The following is a 27504-nucleotide window of genomic DNA, read 5'->3' on the forward strand; positions in this document are numbered from 1 at the left end:
CTTATGATTGTCACAAGGCCATCATTTCCTTCATTAAGTGCACTTCCTGCAGCAGATCACTGAGTTAATATCCACTTAAGAAACATTTTCCCACTAGAGCCTAAATCTATTTTTGTGTGTGTGTGCAATCTGCTTCACTGAAGACATGGATGTTCCTGCATGCTGCTGCAGTTTATATGCATCCTTGCTGCAGAAGCACCATAGGATCCCTTTGATATGACTTAGCCTGACAGCGTACCATCCAAGATGCGACTGTGTGTCACAGCACAGAAATAGAGGAGCTTATTTCTTTACATCAGTCTGCAGCCTTCTATAAATATTCCAAAGCTCTATGTTCTCTCCCTCTCTCTTTCTTTTTTCTTTCCTGCTGCTTTCTCTGTCCCCCCCCCCACCTCCCTTTCTCCCCCTCTCTCTGTTTGTCCATTTATTTTCCTACACACTCTCTGCCTCCCACATCCTCTCTTCCCCTATGCTCCTGTCATACAATGTGGAGAAATGTGTCTCGTCTGTCTAGAAAGAAGCAGTTGTGTTAAGCGGGAACAAAAACACTCGTGCTGCATATCATTTCTGAGCCTGTAAGGTTTGTTTTCCCCCCTTGTGACAGTCCTGCAGGGCTGTTTAGTAAGCTGACAGTTATATTATCATGCCACATATAGAAGTCACCTCCTCTTCCCCTTCCTTACTTTTCTATCCTACAGATTTCCACTAATCAAGTACAGCGTGACGGTTAATCACTGCCATTAATCCCATCTACGACTGCTCAGATGTTTGATTCAAAAATAGGAGCATTTACAAGGAACAGAGGCCAAGCTGATTTTATCTAAGGCAACTGCCAGTTAGACGCTGTTGTGCCCAAAATGTGAGCGCACAGTGTCGTCCTCCCTAACCTATCAGTGTGGGAAGTAAGCGTGCCACCTATGAAGTCAGCAGTCCCCAACCCCCACCCTGAACACATGTTCAACATCCTCTGGGCACAGGCTGAGCAGAGCACTGAGACACAGCTGAGAATTAGAGAGAGAGAGGGAGAGAGGGAGAGGGAGCAGTGAAGTGGAAATATGGGTGAGCATCAGAGAAAGACAGAAATAGAGCGATAAAGCAGTGAATTAGGCAGAGGCAGAGAGAGGAGGAGGAGAAAAACAGTCTTTCAGTGAGGCGGTGATGCTTCGTGCAGACAAGGTTATTTTCTCGTAGCAGAGAGCTCTCGTCGTATGCGGATGTGAGAACCTCATGGATTTGCTCCCGCCTGAGTCTCAGCGGAATTCATTGCATCTGGATCCAAAACAACTGCAGACGGAGGATGCGACTGTGGCTGGATGCTAGGATCCATGTGGGCCTGTGACGTCTACACTCCTCTCTGTGGCTACCTTCTTCCCCATAAGGATGGCTCCAGCGGCACTGACCCAGATTGTGGAGTCCTGGCTCTTCGCTGTGCACTGCTCCTCCGGTGGTCTGTGAATGTGATGCGCACGAGGAATGCTCTACACCTCGGCGGTGACCGCTCAGCCCGCTGCCTCTGCTGACATCTGTCTCCGTGGATACACACAGCCACTGGCAGGGTAAGGATGCACTGCTCTGACTTGCACGCACAAATGTCAGGCTGATGGGTTCTGTGTGCGCACGTGCCTGCGTGTTGTGTGAATACATTACAAATCGCTGCGACCATGTAGATCCAATTTCCATTTCTCACACGCGTGGCTTCTTCCTTTTGAACATATAAATGGAGTAAAAAAAAATGGATTTTTGTCCACAGGCTTCTGACAGTACCACAGTGTGGCCGTGCTGATGATGCCATATTGTATGCATGCACTGTGCAGAATAGCTCCATGTATAATGTATGACCAAGGAGATATCATGGTGAGCAACAAGTAACTGCGCTTCCCCCAAAGTACCAAGAAAAGTAGGCTATGATGGCACAGATAGAGAAGACCTGAATAAATAATTTATTGAAGTCTTTTTGGTTTCTGAAAGCATTTGGCTTCTTTTTGCTCGGAGGGAAAAATGGACACTAGGAGATTTAGTTATTTCACACTGGGAGAGATAAAGCAATTTCATTCAGCTGGATCCCATCTGAACTGTTCTATTAAAGACAAATTTAACCCAGTGACTTCCTCCTCAGTCCGGTCATTTCAGGTCAGCTTAGTTCAGTTCGTTTTAATGGAGTCCAGCATCCTTAATAAGTCAATGAACTTGTTCACACCTGGTATTAACATGTGTTTCGGTGATCCAAACATAAGTGGACAGTGGAGACACATCGCCTTTGACACCTCTGTCGGTCACGCGTCTACAGCTGACCACTTTTTTCAGATTTCGTTATCGTCACTTACATTAGAAGGTCAAAGGGCCCCGTGTACACTTGTTACATTCACACTTTCGCTAGCTGCTTGCTAGTATGCTCACTTGTCACATTAGCAGTTGTGTCAGTACAGCTGGAGATGTCGCTGTCAGCATGAAGAATGACTGAACTGCGCTTCTATAGCACTTTCCTTGTCTTCCAACCACTCAAAGCGCACACATGTCACATTCACCCATTCACACAGACAGTCACACACTAGTCGGTGAGGCTACCATACATGGTGCCACCTGCTACTCAGTAACCATTCACTGCACACCCTTGGAACAGCCATCGGAAGCAATTTGGGGTTCAGTAACTTGCCCAGTGATACTTCGACATGTGGACTGGAGGAGCCAGGGATCAAACCGTCAGTCTTCAGAGTAGTGGACAACATGCTCTACCTCTGAGCCACAGTCACCCCAAATTCAACATTCTCCTTCCATAGGGCAAAACGATCGACAATCATGCAACACTTCGTCCAAATCGCTGTAAACTGGGCAAGTCATAGAGTGTCAGCACACTGCATCAAAACAACCACCACGTCCTGCACTGATGACGTAGTCCTAGCCAGGCACACATCAGCAAGCATCAGCATTTACACTACAAAAGTCAAATAGGTGGTCATTTACACTTGTTTTTCGCTCTGTCCATTTGTGATCTAATGGTCCAAGATGCATGTTAGTATCAGGTGTAAACAGGCTCAAGACACATCACAGATGAACATGTCTTCTACCACAAGGCTAAGTAGTGGATGTTATTTGGTCTGAGACACATCAGACACTTTGATCAGATGTCAGACAGAGGTCAACAGGGTAACAAATAGCAAATCTGTACTAGCATAGGATGCTTACTTTAGTCCTTTTACTTGCAATTCCATATCTCATGTTTTCCCTTGGATTCTGATTCATCAGCCTGAGAAGGACATTTGTAATTCCAGCAGGTTTATGTAAATGAATAAAGGTATATTTATCACAATTTAAATTGAAATCTACTGAAGGAAGGGTTTGTTTTACATTGGCCAGTAGTTCACACTTAAAGCCTGGTTATGCTAGAAAAGAACTAGGTCATACAACATGTTGTCCATCTACATCAAAAATCACAAGAGTTTATAGTTGTTCCAAACTGCCTTATTTAAAGAGGTGTAAAGCTGGCTGACATAGAAGTAGGGAGACGTGACATCCTTGAAATATGGGAAAGAATGGCGCACATTTTCAGACAGTCATTCACAGTGTTGCACTCAGTTTTAAGTGAGAGAAATAGTTTTGCCAAGACTGAAAAAAGAGAGTGAACTGAACAGTAAAAATCAAAACCCTCCCAAAATAAGGTTTTTCCCCAATTCTTGAAAATGGGTGCAATAGATTCCCCTAAATCCTACACACTGGACCTTAGTTTTCTTCAATTTCAATTTGTACTTTTTAGTCAGTTCTTTCAATATGCTTTCACATTAACGTTTTACAGTGTTTAATAATTGCCTTGTGATTCTTCTAAACTGCATTTGGAAGGAGTGCTTAATTATTCCCTCTTGGAGGAAGTTATTTGTTTTAACACCTTAGATACTCCAAACTCACCTCTGAAGACAATGACGTATGCCTACATGAATCTGCATGTCAAGTCACTGAATACTGTGGTCCAAATGTCTTAATCGGTGTAAGGCCCAAATACCAACATCAATAATCAGAGAATATAATGTTTGTTATGTTAATGATGATACTGCTAATGCCACTTATGACTTATTGCTGCCATTTAAATGCCAGCAGCAACTTGAATCCAAATGTGGCCCAGATTTGTTTATTGTGTAGGTGTAGTGCTAATGACAGCGGTACAAACAGCAGTGGCTCCAGTGGTTACTGTTGGGACAGACTGGTTATCATGCTGCTGTAGCTCAACAGAAATCTCCAGCAGAGAGAGTTGACAGCAGAAGTGGCTCAACAGAGAGTTGAAAATGTGATGGTTGTGAATTGCAGTGAACAACTAGGCCCTGTCCCTCATGGCAAAAAACAAAAACAGAATGACCTGTCACATTATGACAGTCATTTCGAAAAATAAGTGTTTGTTAATTCGCACAATCCTGCCTCTGTTACCACTGAGAGAACTATAATACTCCATCTTTCCACACTTTCTCCTTTATATATCATGCTACTATGAGTCAACTGCCTCATTCAAGAAGAGAAGACATCTGACATTATTGTAGCAACAGGGCTGACCTGACCTCAATGTAGAAAAGGTCTTTAAACAGGAGTGGATGTACAGTAGCTCTGGGCAAGGGGATAACCATTGTCTGTTGCTGCATCTATTCCATGTTTGGTGCATTGAAGCAGATAGTCTAATGCATTCGATTGGGAGGCTGGATGATGGCATTGTGCTGCCGCATAAAAGGGGTCAGTGGTAGCCTAAAGGTTAAAGAAAGGCTTGCACAGGGAGGGCTGTTGCTTGAGTCTCCATACTGGTCAGGAAAACATGGGTAAGTGGTGGGTAATGCGCTCTTTCAGAAGCCATTGTAGAGAAGTCTTTGGACCTGCAGTAATCAATAGTTTTGAAATGAGCATAGAATCAAATTACTTTATATAATATCAGAGGGGTCAATTGTAGTTCCTAGGAATAATCAGTGATGCTATGGAGATATTATTTTTGTTTCTTTTAGCCTATTGCTCTGGTTTTAAGGTATGCAAATTTATGGTATGGATGGTATGGTCTGATTCGCTCTTATCAATCTCCCTCTGTTTAGCTACCATCCAACAAAAAAGCTCAGATTAAGCCACTGTACCCCACTTGCCCATCACCAAACGTGGCAGACAAACTTTGCAACCATAAGGTTGAGCATCTTCAAAGGTGTTACTTCATTGACAGGGATTCCAACATGTTTTCATCCCCACTTGTCAAATATTGCTGCTTTGTCATTGGACTTTCACGTCTGCCTTTGACACACTAGGTATCTTCCTGCATCTGTTGTTGACATTTTAGGATGCTGGGTCAATTTACACTTGTTATGCGTTGTGTCTTTTCAAACTACACTTCAGTTATTACAGGAAATGTACAGGTCCTGCTTGTTAGATGCATAGTCTTTTTCAAAATAAAATTACAATATTGGACACCTCGTATTTTATTTCCTTGTGCAACATAGCACATGGTCAGGTTTAGGCTACAAACACATGTGGTCAAGTTTAGAAAAAAACATCATGGTTTGGCTCAACATTCACACAGGAAGTGAGCAGTGGGCTCCTGGGTGAAAGTTCAGGGTTTGTTGGACTGATCCCCTTCCTGTCCTGCCCTATGGGGACTTTCCAGCTCCCTAAATAGCGTAGCTATTGGCAGCGTTATAATCCACCACTGGCTGGTGCAATTTCATAACATCACTAAAGTTCCCTTTGTGCATCAGTATTTTACACAGACATCCACTGACATAGTGCTGGTGTTTGATGACTTTGGTTGGTGGTCACTGCGTCATCAACTGCTGCCACCTGGTGTGTATTATACCACTGCGACAAGTGCCTTTGTGCGTTGTATCTAATGCCCATTTGACTGACAAAGCGGCGGTAATTGCTGAGTTCGGGATGAGAACAGGCTGGGGTTTCCCTGCACACAGTCCATGAATATGGAGGTGGCAGAGCCAAAATGGTGCTAATTTTGCTAACAATGCTAACAAAGGCTGGCAGAGCCAACAGTGATAACCTGGGGGGGACTGGAGGTGGGCGTTATGCTTCCTTGACAAGACCGTCCTGCCAGTGTTGGTCGGAATGGTGTTATCAGCAGTAACCACTTAGTTAGCCAGTGGAACATAAAGGCAGAAACTGACATGCACTAACATGCCATGTGACCAGCCAGGCTACAAAAACAAAGAACAGAAAAGCTCTGATTGCAACACACACAGCAGAAGCTTGACTTCATGCTCTGCTCAGGATGCAATTACACCAGTGTATCTTTAGCAAATAGTCATTTGCTGCCAATTTTATGATCTGAATGATTAAAAATAAACAGATATTTTTCTTAAAAGTTTTACTAGAACAAAACAGAGCTAAAAGGATTGCTTTTGTACTTACATTTGTCAGGTTGCCAGAAACATTGTTCCACTTTTGCTCTGAGTCTATTTGATTTGTTAATATTCTGTTGTTTGCTAGTAAGTTAGCTGATTGTTTGCTAGAGTGTTATAACAACCTCACTAGCAGGTGAAATGTTTTTGCAGTGTGTCTGCTTATTTCGTTGTTTATTTTTTCTGCTCCCAAAAACTGCTTAATACAGATGATAACCATAACGTTTGTTCAGCTTGCTGAAAAACAATCATATGCAGGCTATGCTTTTATATGTTGAAGCATAACTTACATACTTTACCAACTGGTAAGATTAGGCTTAATATTGGTCAGGAGTTGGAGGGCTAAAACCAATTGGTGCTGAGCAAAAAATGCACAATGGGTTTATAGCCTATAAGAACTTTGGTGGCTGTAAATGGCCGGCTGTTTGATGTGAATATTGGAGCTTGAACCATTCTCTATATATTGGGCCAAGAAAACAAAACCATGAGCTAAAAAGGGCTAAAAAGCTCAGTGGTGCTGCAGAGTTGGATGATAATTAAGTGTGTGTTTTCACTGTGATGAACCACTTTGACTGAGTGTTAGGATAAATATTTTTGATAAAAGTAACTTTTAATTTTCTTTCCATAGTTAATTTATTATTATTATTATTTAAAATGATGAATTAGTTGATGGTCAAAACACTGCTTTAGGGGGGTTCCAAAAATGGCAAGAGAAAAATTCTGGACAAAATGTAAAATGTTGGTATTCTGTGGAATTACATAAAGACCTCAATGAGCAGCAGAACACATAGATCTACTCTAAAAGTTAAAAGTTGAAGATGAAATCATGGAGTTGAAAAAATCCTTGGTTGTGCATGCTGGTTAGTTTGTGCAGATGGTTCAATTTTGGCAAAGCTCAAATTTGGTTATGTGTTGGGGTTTTTTTTTTCTGGCAGAAGTATTCCTCGCACATGATCTGCACAAGGACCATCAGAAAATTGAAAATCCATCGATAATTTGTTTTTTTACAGTTCCTGGCTAGGATAAATGGTGTAGTTTAGGCCTGCCTGTGGGTTTAGAAGGCATGTTTTCTTGAAAAATCAGCTGTAAATTAAATTCAAAAGACAACCATTTCAATTTGTAAGCCCCTTCCCTTTTGCACCACCCTCTCTCCCCTTATAAGTAAAAAACAGTCCCTTAGTACTGGCCTCCTCTATGGGTTCAGAGCAGTGGTTCTCAATTAGGGGTCCTTGAGGAAGTTCCAGGGGGTCCCCGAAAAATGGGGAATAGTTTATTTTCGCTATTTAATTCACTATAGAGGTGAATCCAATGTGAGTAAGAGTTATAAAAGTGACTATCCTGGTCATAGGTTTTACTTCCTCCATGGTTATCTCTTCAACTGTGGCTGACAACTATAGAATTGTGGTCTAACACCCACATTTTTTTCAGATGTAGATCCGTGAGATAAAATTCGTATAAACTGGGGAGTCCGGTATCTAATGTGTATTGATCTACGGGTCCTTGACATGAAAAAAGGTTGAGAACCGCTGGCTTAGAGGGAGCTGGTGCTGAGAAAGAGCTGAATCATTCTCTGAATAAATAAAAGTTAACATAAAAAACTGTAATAAATAGCTCTTTATCAAAGATTTGCTGCAGAACCAGATTAGAGACTGGAAGCGACAGAATGGTAACAGCATTACAGTGAGTTAGAACCTTTCCAACATCAAGGACGCATAAAAAATAGCCTTGTGCTAAAAATATCTCATCCAAAGACTATTTACGGAATGAAAGGAGAGAGGGACGCATAAAATTTCCATGTTTACCAGATAAATTAAAACCCTCTCAAACACTGCACTGAATTAGATGGCTATGTGAGTTGGCACAATGAATGTATTACTCTATAGTTTTTCTGGACAATTCAGCTACAAGCTACAGGGGTGTAAGGTAGTTTTAAAGTGGCTTAAAACATTTCATCATCTTACTGGTTGCTCATGATGCATTATTTGTTAGTATTTTTTTTATTTAGCTTCTGTGCATACTCTGAGTTAACAAATCTCTCCTATTGAATTCTGAGTATTCTTGGCTTTTAGATAATGACAGATGTTATTGCAGATATGTGTGTTGTTTTTATGCTGCACATACTCAGTTATTGAACCTGTCCCTTCAGCCATGCTAACAACATGCCTCTAGGGATGACAATGTTGCTGTATCTGTCAGGTCACCATTATGGTCCAGACTTGCATATCTGTTGGATTGCCAAGACATTTTATACAGACAGTCATAATCCCAACAGAATGAAGCCTACTGACTTTTGTGGTATTCTGACTTCTGCTCTTGCCGTCATGAAGTCATGAAGGCATTTGTGAAATAAAGTGAAAAATCTTGGTAATTACTAAATGGATAATCATGACATTTGCTATAGATATTCCAGGTCCACAAAGGATGAACTCTAATAAGTTTGGTGATGTCCAAATGACATTTGCGCTTATTCAATGAAACATCTTACCATCAACTGGGCATCAAATTTATTTATTAATTTGTGATTTTTTTTTTGGTCATCACGTGAATTTTTCTCTTGCACCACTGGAAGATTGACTTTTTGGTTGTTACTGAAATATCTCCACACCTACTGGAAGATTTGCAATGGATTTGGTACACACGTGTTTAGGATAAATTGTGGTCAAGTCAAACACACAATGCGTCCAATACTTTGGTTTGTGAACAAAAAAGATAATTACACTTTTACTCGCCAAGTGTTTTCAGGCTTGCACATATATGGTGCGAGATCTTCAACCTAATTGCCAGAAAAAATGCTTGCATTGTACGTTTCTGTAAACAAAAGATATGCTACATTTGTACATTATTTTGTACCAATCTGTGTTTAAAGTGTGGTTAGGTTTAGGCACAATAACCACTTGCTTATTGTTTGGAAAAGATTGTGTTTTGGCTTAAAACACCAAAGCAGGGATGGGTTGGTGAAAAACACCCATGTTCGGTGGCTGAAAGCTGCTGGAAAAAGTCACAATGTGCCACTAAAAACACCCACGTTTGATATCACTGGTGGAAATGCTTGAAACATGGAGGGCCACCAAAAACAACTGGTTTTGTTGTTTGTTGGTCTCGATTAGCACAGTGGTCTGCAGTGCTTAGCAGGTCGTCTAGCCAAGGTTACACACCATATACCATCCCTTCCACCTCCTGATGACAAAGTCAGGTTATATCTTATGTCACTTTAAAAATGTTGATATGGTCCATATAAAATGTGCAAATAGCGTGTTGCAGAAATGTAAAATGCCAACATTTCTTTCTGAGATCTCATGAGTGGGACCTGTAGGTCAAATAAAATACTCATGCCCCCCAGTTTCCCAATCTAGTACCACTAACTTAGACAAAGTCCATGAACATAAAAAGGGAGAAGTGATGCATTAAAAAGTAAATCTGTTTTTGAATTGTAGTAGCCTCCTGTATACAAGTGGTAGCAGAAAATAGAGATGTACATAAACAATGTATAAAAAAACTACACTTAACAAAAGTGATGCAGAGTGTGTTTATTCTCCCAGTGTACTCATTATAGGTTGTCTGGTTTATCAATCCAAGCTTGATATTTAAAAGTATAGAAGTACCCACAGTTGCCTGTTAAAGCTACATTTCCTGCACTACTCATTTCCCAGTGTGGGTTGTATGGTACAGTCATAAGACTGGCTAGCCAGTATATCAGCAGGATGTGATTTAGGGGTAGAAGTATGTGTTCATTAAATACCCAGGGGGCAAAATCTCAGCAAGCTCCTGTCCTAATTCATTCCAACATCAATGCCAGAGGCTGAACTGCTGCCTTGATTACACCAATTTACCCTCCCACCCACCCAAAAGGAAGACGTGTAATTACACTATTTACACTGGAGTGCTTTCCTCTCTGAAAGGTCTCCAAGTAAACACAAACTTGCTTTGTTTTACTTCTGCGTTGGAGTCATTGTGATTAAAAAATACAGTAAATGTCAAACTGTTTGTCCCTGTGACTCTTAAAGAGAAACACACTAACACTTCTTATAGTCCATTCAGATGTGTAAGGACTGTAGCAAAGGCTCTAATATGGACAGAATAATGTCTAATGGGGAGGCAGTGATCAGTGTAACTTAGGTATCATTTACACTGATGACACGGGACAATATTAGCAATTTTAACTTGTTAAAAATGTTCTAACAAAATATCTTGCACTTGGAAATGTTGATGAACAAATGAGAATGCTTTTAGATTATCTGAACAATGATATGATATGATTGATATTGAGTTTGTTTTTATTTCTAAACCTAACCATGGATTTTTGCTGCCAAAGCCTGAGGAAATAACATAAAAACAAAGACATCTTTATTCTCATTGTGAGCTTATTGTTAAAAAAAAAGACTGTATGCATGTAACGAGAATAAACTACATTTTCTGTGAAAACAGAAATATAATTTAAAAAGACAGTGCATCTAACAGGCATTAATTAAGTCATCGTCCATGAATGTCAAAAACCAATGCAGGAGGGTACCTAGCAAGTCATATTTTGACATTTAGGACGCAGACAAAACAGCGGTATTTGACGAGTGAGGATAAGAATGGGTTGGAAAATTCAGAATAAATATTTGAAATCAATACACAATGTCTGAGAGCCTTACTGCATTATATTCCATTATATGTTTATATTTTGGAATGTTACTTGCCTGAATTTTGTGCACCATAAATTGATGCAAAAAAATTCACCAGAATGCAGGACACTCAAAATTTCCCCATAGCCCCATTTATTATGTGCCCCCCTGACCCAGTGTTGAAATGAAACCTAAACCTTTGGTAGTAGCTACTTAAGCTAAGTCATTACTTTTGCGACCTGCTGTAATTGTCTTCACTGACCCCTTATACAAATCCCGCCATTACATTGCCTAAAATTACATATATTGAAGACCTTTTATTTTCATCTGAGCCCTTTTGACCCCACCACTTTAAACATAAAGTGACATCTGTGTTGTCACATCAGTATCATATTGTAGTATTAATGACAACATAGATGATTCAGATCAGTTTGTTTACATTGTAGACAACAATACAAAATATTTAAAAAGCCATTGTAAATCACTGTACTGGTAATTTAAAGTATTTCAATTTGTTAAACAGATATTATTGCTGTGTCACCATTTTGACAACACATACATCACATTTAGAAAAAACGCTGCAAAATAAAACAGCATCATTTTGAGAAGTGGACTTATTTGCTATCTATTTGTGATGTAAAAATGGGCTATCTCATTTCTTGTGTGAGCCTAGATTAGCATAAAGACAGAAAATACACCTGCCAACACCTCTAAAGCTGAAGTACCTGTGTTTCTGTGCAGTGTCCATGGATATAGATATGGTTTTCAGAAGGTCTCTCTACAGGTACGATGGTACAAAACCTTGCAACTTCACTTTGTCAAGACTGTAGGAAGTTGTGCACAAACACTGCACTCAGCTGTTGTTCATCAAGAAATAGTTACAGCATGTCATTTCCCCTGAAACCACAAATTGTTTTTATGTTGCTGGTGGGTGGGTTTAACAAATGAGATATGTGCTGTGTTTTTTTTTTTAAAGATGCTTAGCTTTAAAGGTGTTGGTAGGCTTTTTTTTTTCATTTTGTTTGTCAGTGATGTTGAAAAATGACTTTATTTCAATTTGAAAGCAGCTTTAATCGCTATTTTTATAATAAGAAATGACTGTAAAAAGAATGCCAGAGGCGTCTCTGGGAGAGATGAACCTACAGAGTTATCACCTGAATCTGCAGCTCCCGTCAGCTTTACAGAGTTTTATAGTGGGTTTCAGCTCATCATTTATCTGCCTGCACATCAACTGTACTGCTGTGGTTCATTTTCACAGCTCTCATAGTGTAGTTTTCAGCCACCACAGGCAACTGCTTTCAGTGACAAAGCTCTAAAAACCCACAGTACATTCTGCCCAGCACCAACAGCAGAAAAATACAGTTAGCAACTAGCTAGTGAATATAGTGGAGCATTTGACCAAAAAGAGGGCGAATACTGGACTTACATTCACAGATGGACACAAACATGACTCCAAATGAATGATGATGTTACTGGAGGTGTAAATTAGCTGTTTGCTCACAAGGTAATAACTGGTGTTATATTGATGTTATGTTCACAACTTGTTTCTGCTCCCCCAAGTGGCCAAAAAAATCAGTAACTGCAAATTTAACATTCTGAATGTGTGATTCCAATAGAGTGGTGCATGAGTGCTTAAACTGGGAAATGAGTCAGCATTTTAGCACTCCCGGTCCCCTTGTCTCAAAGTCAATGGGTTTTTGGTTAGATGTCTGAAATAAGGTATGTGGATAACACAAGCTTAAGAGACTTTCACATTTTGTTCTATGACATAAAATATGTCACTAAAACCCCTGTTGTAAAATTTCGGAGCTTATAGGCGTCTTAAAAAAAGGCGGTTGCTACAAGTGGCTTAATGGGAGAACGTCATCATGCTGAACATGGCTTTACAGTGTTGATGTGGTGGTGACAATTAAGCCATGTGACTATAGTGTAGTCCCTTTATACAGTATCTCACATAAGTGAGTACATCCCTCCGATTTTTGAAAATATTTCATTTTACCTTTTCATGGGACAACACTATAGAAATGACACTTTGATATAACTTAAAGTAGTCAGTGTACAGCTTGTATAGTAGTATAGATTTACCTTCCTCTGAAAATTACTCAAAACACAGCCATCAACATGTAAACAGCTGGCAACATAAGTGAGTACACCCCATAGTGAACATGTCCAAATTGTGCCTAAAGTGTCAATATTTTGTGTGCCAACCATTATTATCTAGCACTGCCTTAACCCTTTTGGGCCAGTCCATCACCTTCACCTTCACTTATGTGAGATACTGTAGCCTAATATTAGCTCTTTACTCCTGGTCATTGCATTTACACTTCAGAAATCATAAATGTTCATTTGTGCTAATTTGTTAAGATTATCTTGCTGAACAAATGTATTATATAAGTATCATGAACTTCTGTTTGCCACAGAGCGTATTTTGTGCAATATTACGAAATCCAATGGAAAAACTCATAGGGTTTTTGACAAGGAAACCAGGGTGACGCAAACTCCTGGCTCGGCTCTCAAAAAACATCTTTCTGCAGCACTCTGTATTATTTGAGACATTGGCTAGATGTAGTCTTAGCCTTTGACTAGTAGTTTCTTCCTCTCTTTCGCAGCAGCATGTTACAGTAGGAAAAGCCCAGGTGTAAATAAAAAAATGAATGATGGCTGAATTGCATTTAGCTGTTTTAATTTCAGGGTCCTGGTATTGTGCACGCTGGCTCACTGTTACACTGTCATGATCAGAGCCATCATTATATTCTTTTTCATTAACAAATGTGAGGAAGGCCTTTATCTTATGAAAGTTGTGAAGATGTTTCCTTCATTTCCATTTCCTTAAGTTGAGCTTTATCTAAAGATGTTAAAAGTAGGCTGTGCTTAGTTTTGAGGTATTCTTTCTATTTTATGCTACTTTAGATTTCTACTCAATTACATTCAGGGTAATATTGTACTTTTTCTTGCAATGCATTCTCATTACAACTCGTCAAATTCCGCAGCCTTATCAGTGAATGCAAGGTACCCCCTGGTATCAGTTTTGGACGTCCTGGGATTGTGTGTCAGTTTAGGCTTGTTACATGCATTGTGTCTTTTCGAAATAAATTTATGTTTTCATAGGAAACATACAGTTTTCTGTTCATTAGATGCATACAGTCTTCAAAATAAATTTACAAAGTAGGTAAAATGCCTCCTATTTAGGTTCATTTCCTTAAGTTTAGGCAACAAAAGTCCATAGTAAGGTTTAGAAAAAATGCTTGGCTTAAAATAGATTGATCACAGCGTTAGTTCAGGCAGGACACGATTTCAAGCTCAGCTCACATACCAGCTACATCAGCTGATCTCAAGCAGCCCAATCAACTAATGGATCGGCTGATGATTTACGGGAGTCAGCTGATAGATCACATTATTTGTTACTATGCAGCCAATTGGCAAATCTCATTCAGGGTGTCCTATTTAAACTGCTTTGTCCCGCCTACTGTTGTTGCTTCCTCTGCAAGCCACTTTGCAACCCACCTCCACTCCAGCTCCTCCTTGATGATGTTGTGTCTGACTTACCAGTGTCATTTCTGTTTGTCATTGCTGCTCTGTTCTGTTTCCGGGGGGTCTTGCTGCTGCTCTCCCTGCTTTAGGCTTTCTGTGTATGTGCATGGAATGGCAAGGAGTTGTGCTCTCTCTGCCTTAAGGCTTTCCACGTAGGCGCATGGAAGGGCAGAGAGGTGTGCTCTCTTTGTCTTAGGCTTTCTGTTAGAGTCATACTGCCATATATAATACTGCAAATGAAAATAAAGTTTTCTTTGACTAAAGAGGTCCTGAACTACAGTTGTACTAACGTCATGTAATGTCACATGACATGACATGACGTACTCACTACTGTAGCATGCTACACATACAGTACAAGCACACCATGGTATTATGGCATGGATTTTAAGGCAGCAGATTCATTAATTCAGTGAACTTCACTGCCCAAATATAAGTTTTATGGTTGGCAATGCTACCCTACCTACCTACCAACCTACCTACCTACCTACCTACCTACATTATGTAACTTAAAAAAAGTAACATCATAGTAACAGCGTTTAATTGGGACTCGGCTTTTTATGGCACTTTCTTATTAAAATAACGGCGGACTCCGGGGTGAAAGTATGCCATTTGTTTGACCCATCCTTGTAAAGCAACTTTCTTGCTGTTTATACTATGGTAGTTGCCGGCGGCACCCTTTAGAATGCCACAAAAGGTGCCTTTGTGCGTCAGTATTGGTATCAAGATCACTGACAAAGTGGTGGTATTAGATGAGTTGGAAATGAAAACAGGCTGTTTTTCTCCACTACATTTATTTACAGACTACAGGCACACTATTGCATCCTTTTTATAAACTGTGGTTTTCTGATCTGAATACTCCACACTACTGCCTAAATCCTTTAGTTTTATATCTCTGTTGAGAGTGAAAGTCTTTATTTCACTCCTCAGTTGAGATGTGTGAAAGAATGAAACCTACTACTGTTTGTACGTAGTAAAACAAAACTGACCTCTGTTGGTAATTGTTAAATTAGTACACTGGTGAGATCTTGTCCAAAGAACTGCTTGTCACTGAGTTTGTTCAGAGGATAAAGTCTGAGAACAGAGACTCTTTAGTGTCATGAGCTCAAAATGCTGTGCATTTACAGTAGCCTGTTGTAGTAAAGTATTATGAACAATCTGTACATGTGTACTTGACATTTTGATTCATCCCCAGGGACACATACAAGAGGTTGATTTATTGAAACAGCGTCACCATGGGTATATTTGAAAGGTTTCTTCCTAAATGAGATCACAGCTATTTGAGAAATAAGACACCTACTCTTTAATGATTCACAGTACAAAATGAGCAATTACATGGTTTTATAACAAATCATTTACTAACCCAGACAAATGCATCTTTTAGGCTAAACCTTTGTCTGCTGGGATTTTCACTGCAGTTAGATTTGTATATTCTTCAGCTAAGACGTTCTGCTTAAAAGTGTGGTATTGTTCCTTACACAATACATGTATGATTTGTGGAGAGAATATCACATGAGTCATCTACAGGTACCATGTGACTCTGTTAACTAAACCAACACCTCTGACTTGTGGTGTGATCTCACTGTCAGGCAGATGCAACTTCTCCTGTTTCCTCTTTTTCTCTGTCTTTCCTTACAGTGTGGCTGTAACTATATAACAGTGTGGCTGTAAGGAGGACAGACATAGTGAACAGACACATATGAGAAGGCAGGTGATAAATTCAGATTATGCAAGACTATTGTGGAAAATGAATGAAGAACTCCATCTGCTGGCCAACTATTGAGAAACACATTCATGCTTAAAAGATGCTATTTCTAATGTAAAAAAAATATATAGAAAATTTAAAGGGAGCATCCAAAGGTGTTGCAAGTCCTTGGCAGACAGAAATAAATATATGTTCTTATGAAAGTCCATTCTATGTAAACCTCGTGTCTCTAAAGAACAGTATTCCAGTTTAATAATTTTTAATTTTTAAGAGCAATTTATCCTCTAAACATTTTTATAAAGTGCCTCTAAAGAAAAGTTACAAAATATCAGGTAAAGCACAAATTGCTATGACATTACAAAGTTTCCATAAGAGTATATGGGGAGCATACTTTAGCATTACCTTTAGGCAATAAGATAAAAAAGAAAAAAGAAAGATTAGGGAACCTGATTTACAGTCTGTGCATACAATATCTGTCATTTAGACCCTTTCCACAGCAGACATTTCTACTTATCATGGCAGGAAAAACACAGTTGTAACACATACACTTAACGATTGCTCTGTCCCATTAAAGTTCCAGCATGCAGGATTTAGGGGGATACACTGGCAGAAATGGAATATAATATTCACAACTAAGTGTATAATCACCTGAAACTAGAATCATTGCAATCAACAGTGACTGATGGAACCATAGACTGTATTTAAAAATGGAGAAAAACGAAAAACGTGCAAAATGTTTCTGTGATATTGTTATCTACTTTGAATTTGGACTAGGTGAGGCTTTATGACGTTAACCTTGGGTTTTCCAGCTAATATGTCCCAGTTCTAGTCATCTGCAGCATCTTTTTTCAAGAAAATATTCAGGGAAAGACAAAAACAACAACTTTTATTCAGTGTATTGAAACTGATAAAACTCAATGACAGAAGCACTTACAATGATTCTGACCGATGGGGAAAAAATAAAGTGCAACCTTTCAAATGAGGCAATGCATGCACATTTATAAAAAAAATGGAATAAGAACAGCTTTCGGTATGCTTGGGTATGCCTTGGATAGGCGTTGTAGGTGAATCTTACAGGACTATTAACATTAATAATTTTACCTGAGCTCTTCCTGAAAAAGAATAAAAGTAATATTTGACTCTGTGTCTCATAAGAATGTTTATTTTTACATTGACAAGCATCAGTGTACTGCACACTTAGCATGTTTAATGTAACGTTAGAGTCTCCTGCCTGTCTGGAAGATAAGAGGTCATCCTTGTTGAGTAACACACACACACACACACACACACACACACACACACACACACACACATATGCACACTTTGTCTAACTCTTATGATTGATGTGGGACAGTCACAGTACAAGGTTGAAATGGTTGTTCTATACTATTAGTATCTGGTATGTCTCTGTCCTTGCACGCATAGTGCCAAAAGCAGATTTGTGTTTTAACTGAACTTACATATGGAACAATGGAGGCTCATTGGGTTTACTATTATTCATCAAAATGAGGTCTAAAAAGAGTACATGTTTTTTTCACAATACTTCCTACAATGACAGGGCAAAATATCTGCTGTGAAAAGGGTTTATTTGTGTTTTGGAAAACTGTATCTACAACAAATCAGTAGTATTGTGGAATTTCAGAGTAAACAAAAAAAAAAAAAAAAAAGTAAAGTAAAGGTTCTCATGAGACAATTAAAAAAAACAGTTGACAGACTTTTTCTTAGCAAGAAAATGTTTAACTATGAAAAACCTTCTGCTGTTACACAGTTTAGGCTATATAGAGACTTATTTTGACACTGAGCCTCCAACATGTTCTCATCAACTCATCATATATTGCTGCTTGGTCAATGGACTTTGACATCTATATATGACGCACTCAGTATCCTCCTGTGTCTGTTGTTGATGTTCCAGTATGCCTTGTCAATTTACACTTGTTAATCCATTGTGTCTTTTCAACACTTATGTTTTCACAGGAAATGTTCAGTTTCTGCTTTTTGCATGCATAAAATATTTTTCAGAATTAACTTACATCAGTAAAACACCTCTTATTTACGTCTATTTCTGTGTGCAACAAAAGCGCGTGGTTGTTTTAGACAAAACATCATGGTTTGGCTCAAAATTCACATGGGAAACAGACAGACTTCCCAAGTGAAAGGCCAGGGTTTGTTGGACCCATCTACCACCACTCCTGCCTGCCCTACAGGGACTTTACAGCTCCGTATATTATATTATTATTGGCAGTGTTCCATACTACCGTAAAATGTGCCTTTTTGTGTCAGTGTCTGATGCCAAAATCAATGACAAAATGGCAGTATTTGACTGGAATGAGAACAGGGTGGAACCTCTCCATTGTAAAGCAGCTTAATGTATGTATGGCAGTCTCTGATAATTTACTTGCCCACTTATTGAAATAATAACATATCACAAGTGGATTTGCCTGTAAACATTGGTAATTGAGAAATATTGTATAAAGGCGTGTAAGATTTGTTCTCTTTCAGTTTTCTTTTCTGTCTTTTTTCTGTTATAGACAAAGCCAGGGAAGTACCAGAAGTAAAGACAGTAAGACAACTGTGGTGGCATCTGCCTACAATACATGCATGTTTGAATGCAAGCTGTCAGCGTACAGTTTTCTACTCTAAACTTTACTATCTATGTAAGGCTACTTTTGACAACATTGGGAAGAACCTGTGCAGTTCTTAGCTGCTCCAACAGCTGTGGCACATTTTAAATAACATCAGCTAAGCTAACATAGCTAAGAATAGTGAACTAACGTTACTGTCTAGGGGCTTTGGTGGTCCCACAAGAATTGAAGAATAGTTGATTGAGTCAATCAACTAACTGTGGTTATTGTGAAATATAAGATTAGTTACTCAAACTAGGGCAGTGACCACAAAGTAAGCATTACTTAACTTTGATGTCAGTCGGCACACCCCAGTTTGGAAAAGCAGAAGCTAAACAATGTACTGGTATGGAGGGGTCAGCAAAAAAACTGTAGCCACCTAAAAAAAATCTTAGCAGTTTTAGTGTATGCCTTATTGAGAGTATTTTTACTGCTTTACCTTTCTGTCAGACAACCTGCTCCAACAAGGAAGTTCCAAGATTCAGTTCCACATTTATGCTCACATGAAAGCCAGAAGACTCCACTGACTAAAACAGTGATTTTGGTTTGCTGAACTCGGGAGGTTCTGGGTACCATTGCTTTGATAGTTAGTTTGTGTTATTATGTGATTTCGGTGAATCCAAACCAGCTCTTTTAAATGCTACGGTCACCCATGATGACACAAATAAAAAAAAGAAAAGAAAAAAACCCTGCACTGTTTGAGGCAGTGGTAGACCAGCAGTTCCTGTGTTCAGCAATGTAAATGTGAATTTTTTCTCAATGGAGTCTGGCTTTGAAGAAAGCAATGTAACGGCTTCAGTTCCTTGTCGGAAATCACTGTCTGATAAAAAGGTAAAGCTGAGAAAATACTTTTAATATAGTGTGCACTTAATTTGATATTGATTTTTTTAGGTGGGACTTTTTCTAAGGTGGCTTAAGTATGTTTTGTTGCTAACCCCTCCACAGCAGTACATTACATTGCTTCGGTGTCAGACTCCTGCCTGCTACTCCCAACTGCAATCTACTATAAGTAATACATTGACTATGGATAAGTACCTTATATAACTCCACTTTAAAAAAAAAATCCAAACTATCCCTTTAAACCGAACAACAGCAGCTCTGGCAGACAGAGCAGCAGGGTCTACATGTCTACATTTTATGCCAAAGCTTGTTGTCGATTAACTGAGCTCATTTAGAAAACTGACAACCTTTGCTACTTTGCAGCAGACACTGTGACTTGCCGTTGGCAGAACAAACAAAACAGTCACCGGATTCGTGGCTAGCTTTGGCCTGTTAGGACTGATATTGTGATAATGTATTGAACATGGTAATGATCTAAAAGGGGGAAAAAATGCCTGGTTTCAAACTTCTTGGGTCTTCAGGATTGAAAGCAGGAGAGGACAACAGGTGGATAATCATTCAAATATAATCCAAAGCTCAGTATAAAGGATTAATAGAAAACAAAGGAGTAGAAAACAATACATTTAAAGTCATAGTAGAAAAAGTAACACACAGCCTTTGTTAGCAGATAAGAGTTTGCTCTGTTGTCATGGATCTATTAATGTTCAAATTTACTTTTATTATTTTCTGGGCACTTTGCATCAGAGTTGAGTTTCAAATTCCTTCTTTACATCACCGCAGACCCTGTGGTGATATTGTTCTGCTGACGTCTGTTTCCAAGATCAAAAATAAACCTTTCATCTTTATCGATCTATTTTTTAACTGTGCAGTGATCCAACATACAAGTGCCTGACTCTGGTAGTAATCTGCAAACATCACTAGATGGCAGTGCTGATTCAAAGTTCACATGCTTGCCAGGTCCCTCAAATTTCTTCCTTCTTTTTTTTTCATCTCTTTGTATGATTTAATGGTTTTGTCCACTGCTTTGCACGTAAGGAATTAAAATATTCAACTTATTTTTATCAGCTCCAGTGCAGATCTGCTCTCATTCATTGCTCCTCTTGCCTGAAGGACAGAGAAAGAGGAGGGAAAATCAGATATAATACATTATCTGAAAGAAAAAAAAATGATATAAAGCGATGTTAAAATCATTCATAAATAATTGTTAGTTCAATTTTGTCACTGGTATGATGGGTGTTAAAGATCAGTGCTTGTAAAATTCAACTGAGCTGAATTTTTCAACACATCCAGTAATTGTTAATTGAATGACCTTTTGTAATGACCCCGATGTCTCAGTTTTAATATACAAAGCAAAAGGAGATGTTGCCAAGTGTGGGTGTCTTCTGTGTAACCTGATTGAAAAATGATGAATACATTTCAGAATACTTTATTATTGGATAACAATGTTAATTGGGATTGTAAGCAGGTGTGACCTTCTTGACAAAGATCTACTAGGCATCTTTTTTTTTGTAGCTTGAAAACAGTAAGACAGCTCTGCATATTAACCACATTTAATTAAAAGAAATCTCTACAATTATTTGGAAAATGTCTTTAATTCAGTTTAACTTTCTGTTGACATGTGTGTAGTATTCTATATGTGCACAGTATCCACCATAGTGTTTTTATTTCGGTGTGTGTACTGGTGTATCTATGCATGTGCAACTATGCAGGTCCATGTATATGTCACTGGGTATACACTTTGTTTTGTACAGTAATAGCAGCAATATTAGTAGCAGATGTAGACCTTTTACATATCAACCATACATAGCAGAGCTCTATATGGTTATTTGTATGGCTTTCTATGACAGGATGAAACTAAGCCATTGTTAATGTTAGCTGCACCTGTACTTTACTTGCTATATGTCAAAATTTCTGCTGTGACTGTTGTGTAGTTGTGGTGATACCCAGAAGCACAGCTAGATGTAACTATCAGCCCAAACCTAAGGCTCCGAGGGCATGCTCCGCCTTGGAGATTTTGTTCTTATTTACAGCAACTACGTTTCAAGCCCTTTAAACCCTCTGGTACCCACATAGACACATTTTTATCTTTTTTTAGAGGGACAGGGGAGATAGCAGGTCAACAGTATGTGAAACACAGAAGTGGTAGACATCATTTGAATGCAGGGAACCTGAAGGTTAATTTGAAATACAGCTTAGCATGGCGTATAAAGGTTTTCTAGTCATAAATATGTGATAGACACTAAGTTTTATTCAAATTTTGAAAGTCTAGAGTGTATAGGGAGAACATTATGATGGAAGTATATGATAACCATTCTCATGCTCTATTATGTCTCATAAGTTGTTGCAGCAATTTTTGGGCTGATACCATTTGTTACACAGTTTTGGTGCTAAATTTATGTATGCTTGACCTCTCAAGAACTCATGGTCAAAAATCCCTCCAAAATACCACAGTAAGACAGTAAGTGGGTTTTTTTTTCAAAAACATTTATATTTGGAGATTTCTGCAAAAATTGCATTTGATTCGATGGCAAACACTTCTGTTCTTGAAACTGTTTAGAAACCCCTTATTGTCAGTCTACCTAAGAAGCAACCCATCTTCTAAATGCCTGACATCTCTAGTTTGTAGTTGTGAAGTTTTACAAGGCTGTGATTATCCTAGAGGTCACTATAGGTCATTTTATACAGTGATGTCCGTTTCAAGAAATGGTCTTACTGAAAAAAAATTGGGCTCACTGAATCCACAAGACTCTCAGCTTTCCAGTCAGACCCAATTTATGCATTTCCAAGACTGTTTGGAGACCCCAGTAGGCAGTAAAAATAAAAACATTAGGCAAAAATAAAACATTTATACTGAATGCAAAAACTGCATGTTTTTCCCCAAAACTGTATGGGGTTAGCATTAAGTGGGCATGTCTGTACAGGGGAGACTTGTGGGTACTTACAGAACCCATTTTCAATTGGAAATCTTGAGGTGATAGGTCAAGAGACCCCTGTGATTTGCCATGCTGTTTTTCCCTTGCCAAAATTTAGCATAATAAAAACATAACAAATGTTGAGGATAACTTATTTTCACTCCCGCCTCCTAAAAAGAGGCAAACATTGCCTGATGTCCCTGTTTTTAAGTCACATAATATAGCTAGGGTAGGAATCTGGCTTAAACAGCATTACTAACCCTAAAAACACCTACCGGTATTTTGCCCCAGCAGCATGTTTAGTGCACAGTGATAGTGTTGTTTATTGGCCTTAAACTAATTAGGCAAAATCGGCTTCATAAATTTCATTCAAATTAACTCAAAAATTGTTGACTCAACATTAAAAGATTTGTCAAGCTCATAAGGATTGAGATCTTGTGTCAAGTGAACACAATTTTTTTATTTCATTTTGACAATCCAGGGCATTTGTGTAGACTTTACCATAAAATTTTGTGTCATAGATATTTTTGGATTTACACTGTATGCTGGAGTAGAGTGCACAGACTGAATGTTTAATTGATAAATCTGCTATATTTAAATCCATGCCATAATAATCCAGGCTGCTGTAATGGCCAAGGATCCCCAACAATGCAAGTAAATGTGGTCTTCAATACTCTGAATTAAATGCTAAGCCAACAGAAGAATGTTTACTCAATTCTATTAGTTTTCTTTTGGGAATAGCATAGTAGGATAAACAACATGGGCCTATATTATTATATGAATGACAAAAAGTTGAAGAATTTTTAAAACCTAAAAGATACAGGGTTTTTGGGAAAACATTCAGGGCTAGAGCCCCACAAGACACCCCCTTTTTCTGCCTCTGGTAATACCAATAGTGATATAGTTGTGGTAGTACTTGCAGATGTAAGTTTATAATCAATCAGACACAAGATTAAAATCATGTTAATTGTTAGTGCGCAACGTTCTTCACAAAAACCATCAGTGTGAATTGAAACAGATGTTGCTGTAAGTATGACTTAAAAACAGTAAGACAAAAAAAGTGTTACAGAAAAAAGAAAATATATTCAAGTGAAATACCACAATAATAAAATTTGGAATTAGTCACAGGCCACTGTGTAATTCAACAGCTTTCATTCCTGTACCACAGCAATGCATGGTGGAGTAGAACTGATTCACTGAGTCACAAACCTGTGGCTGGAGGCTAGTGTCAGAGCAAGCTGAAGAAAAAAAACTCAGACTGATTATTCCTGAAATAGACTGGTAACCATTATCATTTTGATTGGCAGTTCTGCTGGCCTCTTCATATTCCTCCATAGACACTTAAAGAATAGAAACCTCCATTAAGTTGATGCAAAGCAAGGACTTAACAAGCACAGAGTAATTCATAAAAGGAAGCTGAAATCGCTCTAGTATATTAATGCAGTTTTATCGGGGTCATCGAGAGCATCTTGTTGACACAAAGTTTGTGCTCTCAATTCACATTTAATGTCAGGAAAATATACCACAAAAACATTTCATTTTTTGTGTGTTTTTTTCAGTTGAGTAATAGACAGATAAACACCTAAAGGACAAGCCATGAGGTAATATGGTCATTATAATATTAACAACACCTGAACCTCTGCTACCACAGCAGGATGAGGCCATTCTTGGATATTTAGATATACAGGTATTTGGTTCCAAAATGACAGTTTACCTTCAGGCTCTGTTTTCCTAACTCAGAACCTGTCAGCTGTGGAGAAAACACACACGTCGACGCTAATTCAAAACTACAGCGTGTAAGGTGAGGTGAGGCTGCCCATCGGCCCTGCTATACCCCAAACTGTCCTTTTAAAATAGGGGAAAAGGGAAATGAACAGATGTACTGTATCTTTGAAATCTTCAGTGGGATTATGATATACAAGATTAACAACAAACTATCTGTGTTTACTCTTCTCCCCTGCAGCTACGCCACTAAGACTGATCCATAATAATAATCCCCAGCTGGAGAACAAACAACATCTGGGCGTGGAGAGAAGGGAGAGGGTGAAGTCTCAGCAGGGTTGGCGGCAGATGGTGACACTGCAGCAGCACTTCTCCAGGTAGCACCTTCACCACACCAACAACCAGCTGCACACACTGAAATACATTGACATACTCTAATAGAGCCTTATTTTTAAAGGCAAATACCAATGCCAATATTTAAGAGCTTAAAAGAGAATTCAATGATTTTACATATCAAAGTCTGTTTGAGGTTTTGGGGAGTACTACTGTATATGTTGAAAAAGGTTGTATAAAGCCTCTTGTGGCTCCAGAAAGAGCAGCACAAAGTTTGATGAATTTTGTGGAGCTAGAAAAAGGTGTGCTTACCCCGCCCACTGTCACTCCGAACTCGTCAAATACAGCTGCTTTGTCACTGATTTCAGCATCAAATACAGACACACAGAGGCACGTTTGGCGGTGGTCAGATATGCATTTGGTGGCAGCTATTTCTGACACGGCTGGCAATAATTGAACTCGTCAAATAGCGCTGCTTTGTCAGTGGATGTCAGCGTCACACACCGATGCATCAAGACACTCTTCGTGGCGATATAATTCGCAGTAGGCCGTGGCCATTTTTTTAAGATTATTTTTGTGGGCTTTTTACCTTTAATGACAAGACAGAGAGTGAAATGGGGAGACAGAGAGAGAGTGGGGACTGACATGCAGCAAAGGGCAGAGAGCCGGATTTGAACCCGCGGCCGCTGCAGTGAGGCAATGCCTCTGTACATGGGGCGCCGGCACTATCCACTACGCTACCGACACCCCAGGTGGTGGCCATTTTTGATGTCATCAGCAACTACCCTAGTGTAAGGAGCGAGAAAGTTCACAGAGGGTGGGTGGGTTTGGAGGTGGGTGTATCTGAATGACTGTAATGAGCAGAACCTGTATATTTCCAGTGAAAACAGAAATGTATTTTGAAAAGACACAATACATTTAGCAAGCATCAATTGAGACACCATCTGTGAATGTCCTAACCAAAGCAGGAGGCTACCTAGCGCGTTGTTTTTTGATGTTTAGGTCCACAGTCAAAGCAACAGTATGTAACCAGCATGAGAAGGGGTTGGCTTACCAGACTTCTGTAGCCAGCTCATCATCTCTGATTAAGGCTAGAGGCTCAAAGCTACCTTTGCTGCTACTAGCATAACACACCCAAATTTCCAACTAAACTGACAGCGGTTAAACTGCATTGCTGTAGGCACCAGCTTTTGGCAAGTAAGAAGAAAGCACAGAATAAAAGATATGACGTCTCTGGTTCCACTGTATTGATTTTTGATCCTTTTTTTAAACAATTCATCATGATTCCAACAATGTTATAGGAGTGGGAGAGAGTCTCCCTGTCTTTTCCTGGCTCTGGGCAACAGTGGTAGCAAAAAAAGAATTATCCAGGATTTAGCTTCAGAAATTTCAACCTTGATAGTTTATCTTTTGAATGAAAGCTGGTAGCCTTGCCTTTGACACTATTGATTTGTGCCCTTGGTAACCCCATATATGACATGTAATCATGCAATGATAAATTTACTAAGCTGCAATAAATTTATTTATTTATTTATTTTTGGCTCTTTGTGGGCAAACTGCCCACGCTGAAAACACAGCACTGACAAAGGCTATTATCACCTTAGAAAGTTAGTATGGCATACCTGTTAGTCTGCAGTTGCCTATTACACATCCAGCACACATGGAGCAACATTAACATTTAAGCCAACTTGTATGTCTGGCACTTGATAAATGTAAGTCAAATATTCATTCTCCTTTTAACTTTGTTTTTGGTCTCTACCACCTCCTGAAGGAAATTATCTGTCTCTTAAGATGGTAATGCTCACATCATCACACACATCATCACGATACGAGCTACCTAAAATTACTTTGAGAGAAAAATAATTGACATTGTCTTTTTTAGTTTGGCCCATATCCTATCTGCTAACACAGAGGGGTTAGGGTTTATGACCTCTCATGCAGACAGCCACCAGGGGGTGATCGGGATGTTTTTGCTTCACTTTCTTGGAGTTGTCATGTAAGTAATTTCCCTTGTAGACCTTTACGATCTGGTAATGTAGTGTAGGAGCTGATTTTGAAGTTGTAAAATGTTCACATAAGATGTTTTCATAGTTCATTACGTATTTAATGAAATTTGTGAGACACTGTTGCCCTCAATACACTCAAGCCATCACCTGTGCAGCACTACAGCTTGCCAGTTAGGGTGACGTGAGGTTTTTCTGTGAGGTGTAATGTTTCACAAAGTTCCCCCTGTATCACAGTCTTGGTAGATTAAAAGCCAGTGGCCACAAGTCAATGACAAGCCATCCAAGCGAGCAACAAACATAATGCATAGCACACATCCATCAAAGGCCAAACACCAAATGTGCTGGGCTTCTGTGGCGACATCCAACATTTTCATTAACTTGAGAGCCCACTTCACGTAGAGATTGGCTTTGAAAGAAGAAATCTGCTCAGTTTTATTGGAGGACTCAACACTTAAACTTGATATGAAGTGTCAACCTACTGCAGTGAGAGACTACCACTGTGCCCCCACTTATTGATCTCTCCTCCCAGCATGCCATAAAGGGAAATAATAACCAAGCATTATGTCCAGCCAACTGTTAGGCTGCTGACGGCCCCTCATGATCCAAGTTCGATCCCATCTGCATGTGCTCAGCGAGGTGTGAGATTGGGCCCGATGATTTGTGACTGTAAGTTAATTCACCCTTGCCATGCAGAAGATATCTGCACCGCTGCATGATATTTAGGGATATTAGAAATTAGGTTTGTTTTTATCTCCGTGCTAGTTAACACAGGGTGATGTGTCAGTCAGTCATAGAACTGTATTTAAAAAAAAAAAAAAACTAAAAACATAACTATACTTTCATAGAATTTTCAGAAAGTGGTTAAAGTTTT

The 27504-nt window shown here is 39.1% G+C and overlaps 1 protein-coding gene across 3 annotated transcripts in view; it reads left to right on the forward strand.

Annotated features, from left to right (window-relative positions):
• The first annotated feature begins 604 nt into the window (after positions 1-604).
• The window catches only part of LOC117251514 (nck-associated protein 5-like), a 110821-nt gene continuing 83921 nt past the window's right edge, over positions 605-27504 (forward strand). The window contains exons 1-2 of one of the 3 annotated variants that reach the window (XM_033617903.2): positions 605-1556; positions 24536-24671. In XM_033617903.2, coding sequence (XP_033473794.2) covers positions 24643-24671 — 29 coding nt within the window. In that variant the 5' untranslated portion in view covers positions 605-1556; positions 24536-24642. The remainder of the gene's footprint in view (positions 1557-24535; positions 24672-27504) is intronic. The other 2 variants (XM_033617902.2, XM_033617901.2) reach the window with 2 other exon arrangements.

This window comes from Epinephelus lanceolatus, chromosome 14, assembly GCF_041903045.1.
Source record: "Epinephelus lanceolatus isolate andai-2023 chromosome 14, ASM4190304v1, whole genome shotgun sequence".
Taxonomy (NCBI): Eukaryota; Metazoa; Chordata; class Actinopteri; order Perciformes; family Serranidae; genus Epinephelus; species Epinephelus lanceolatus.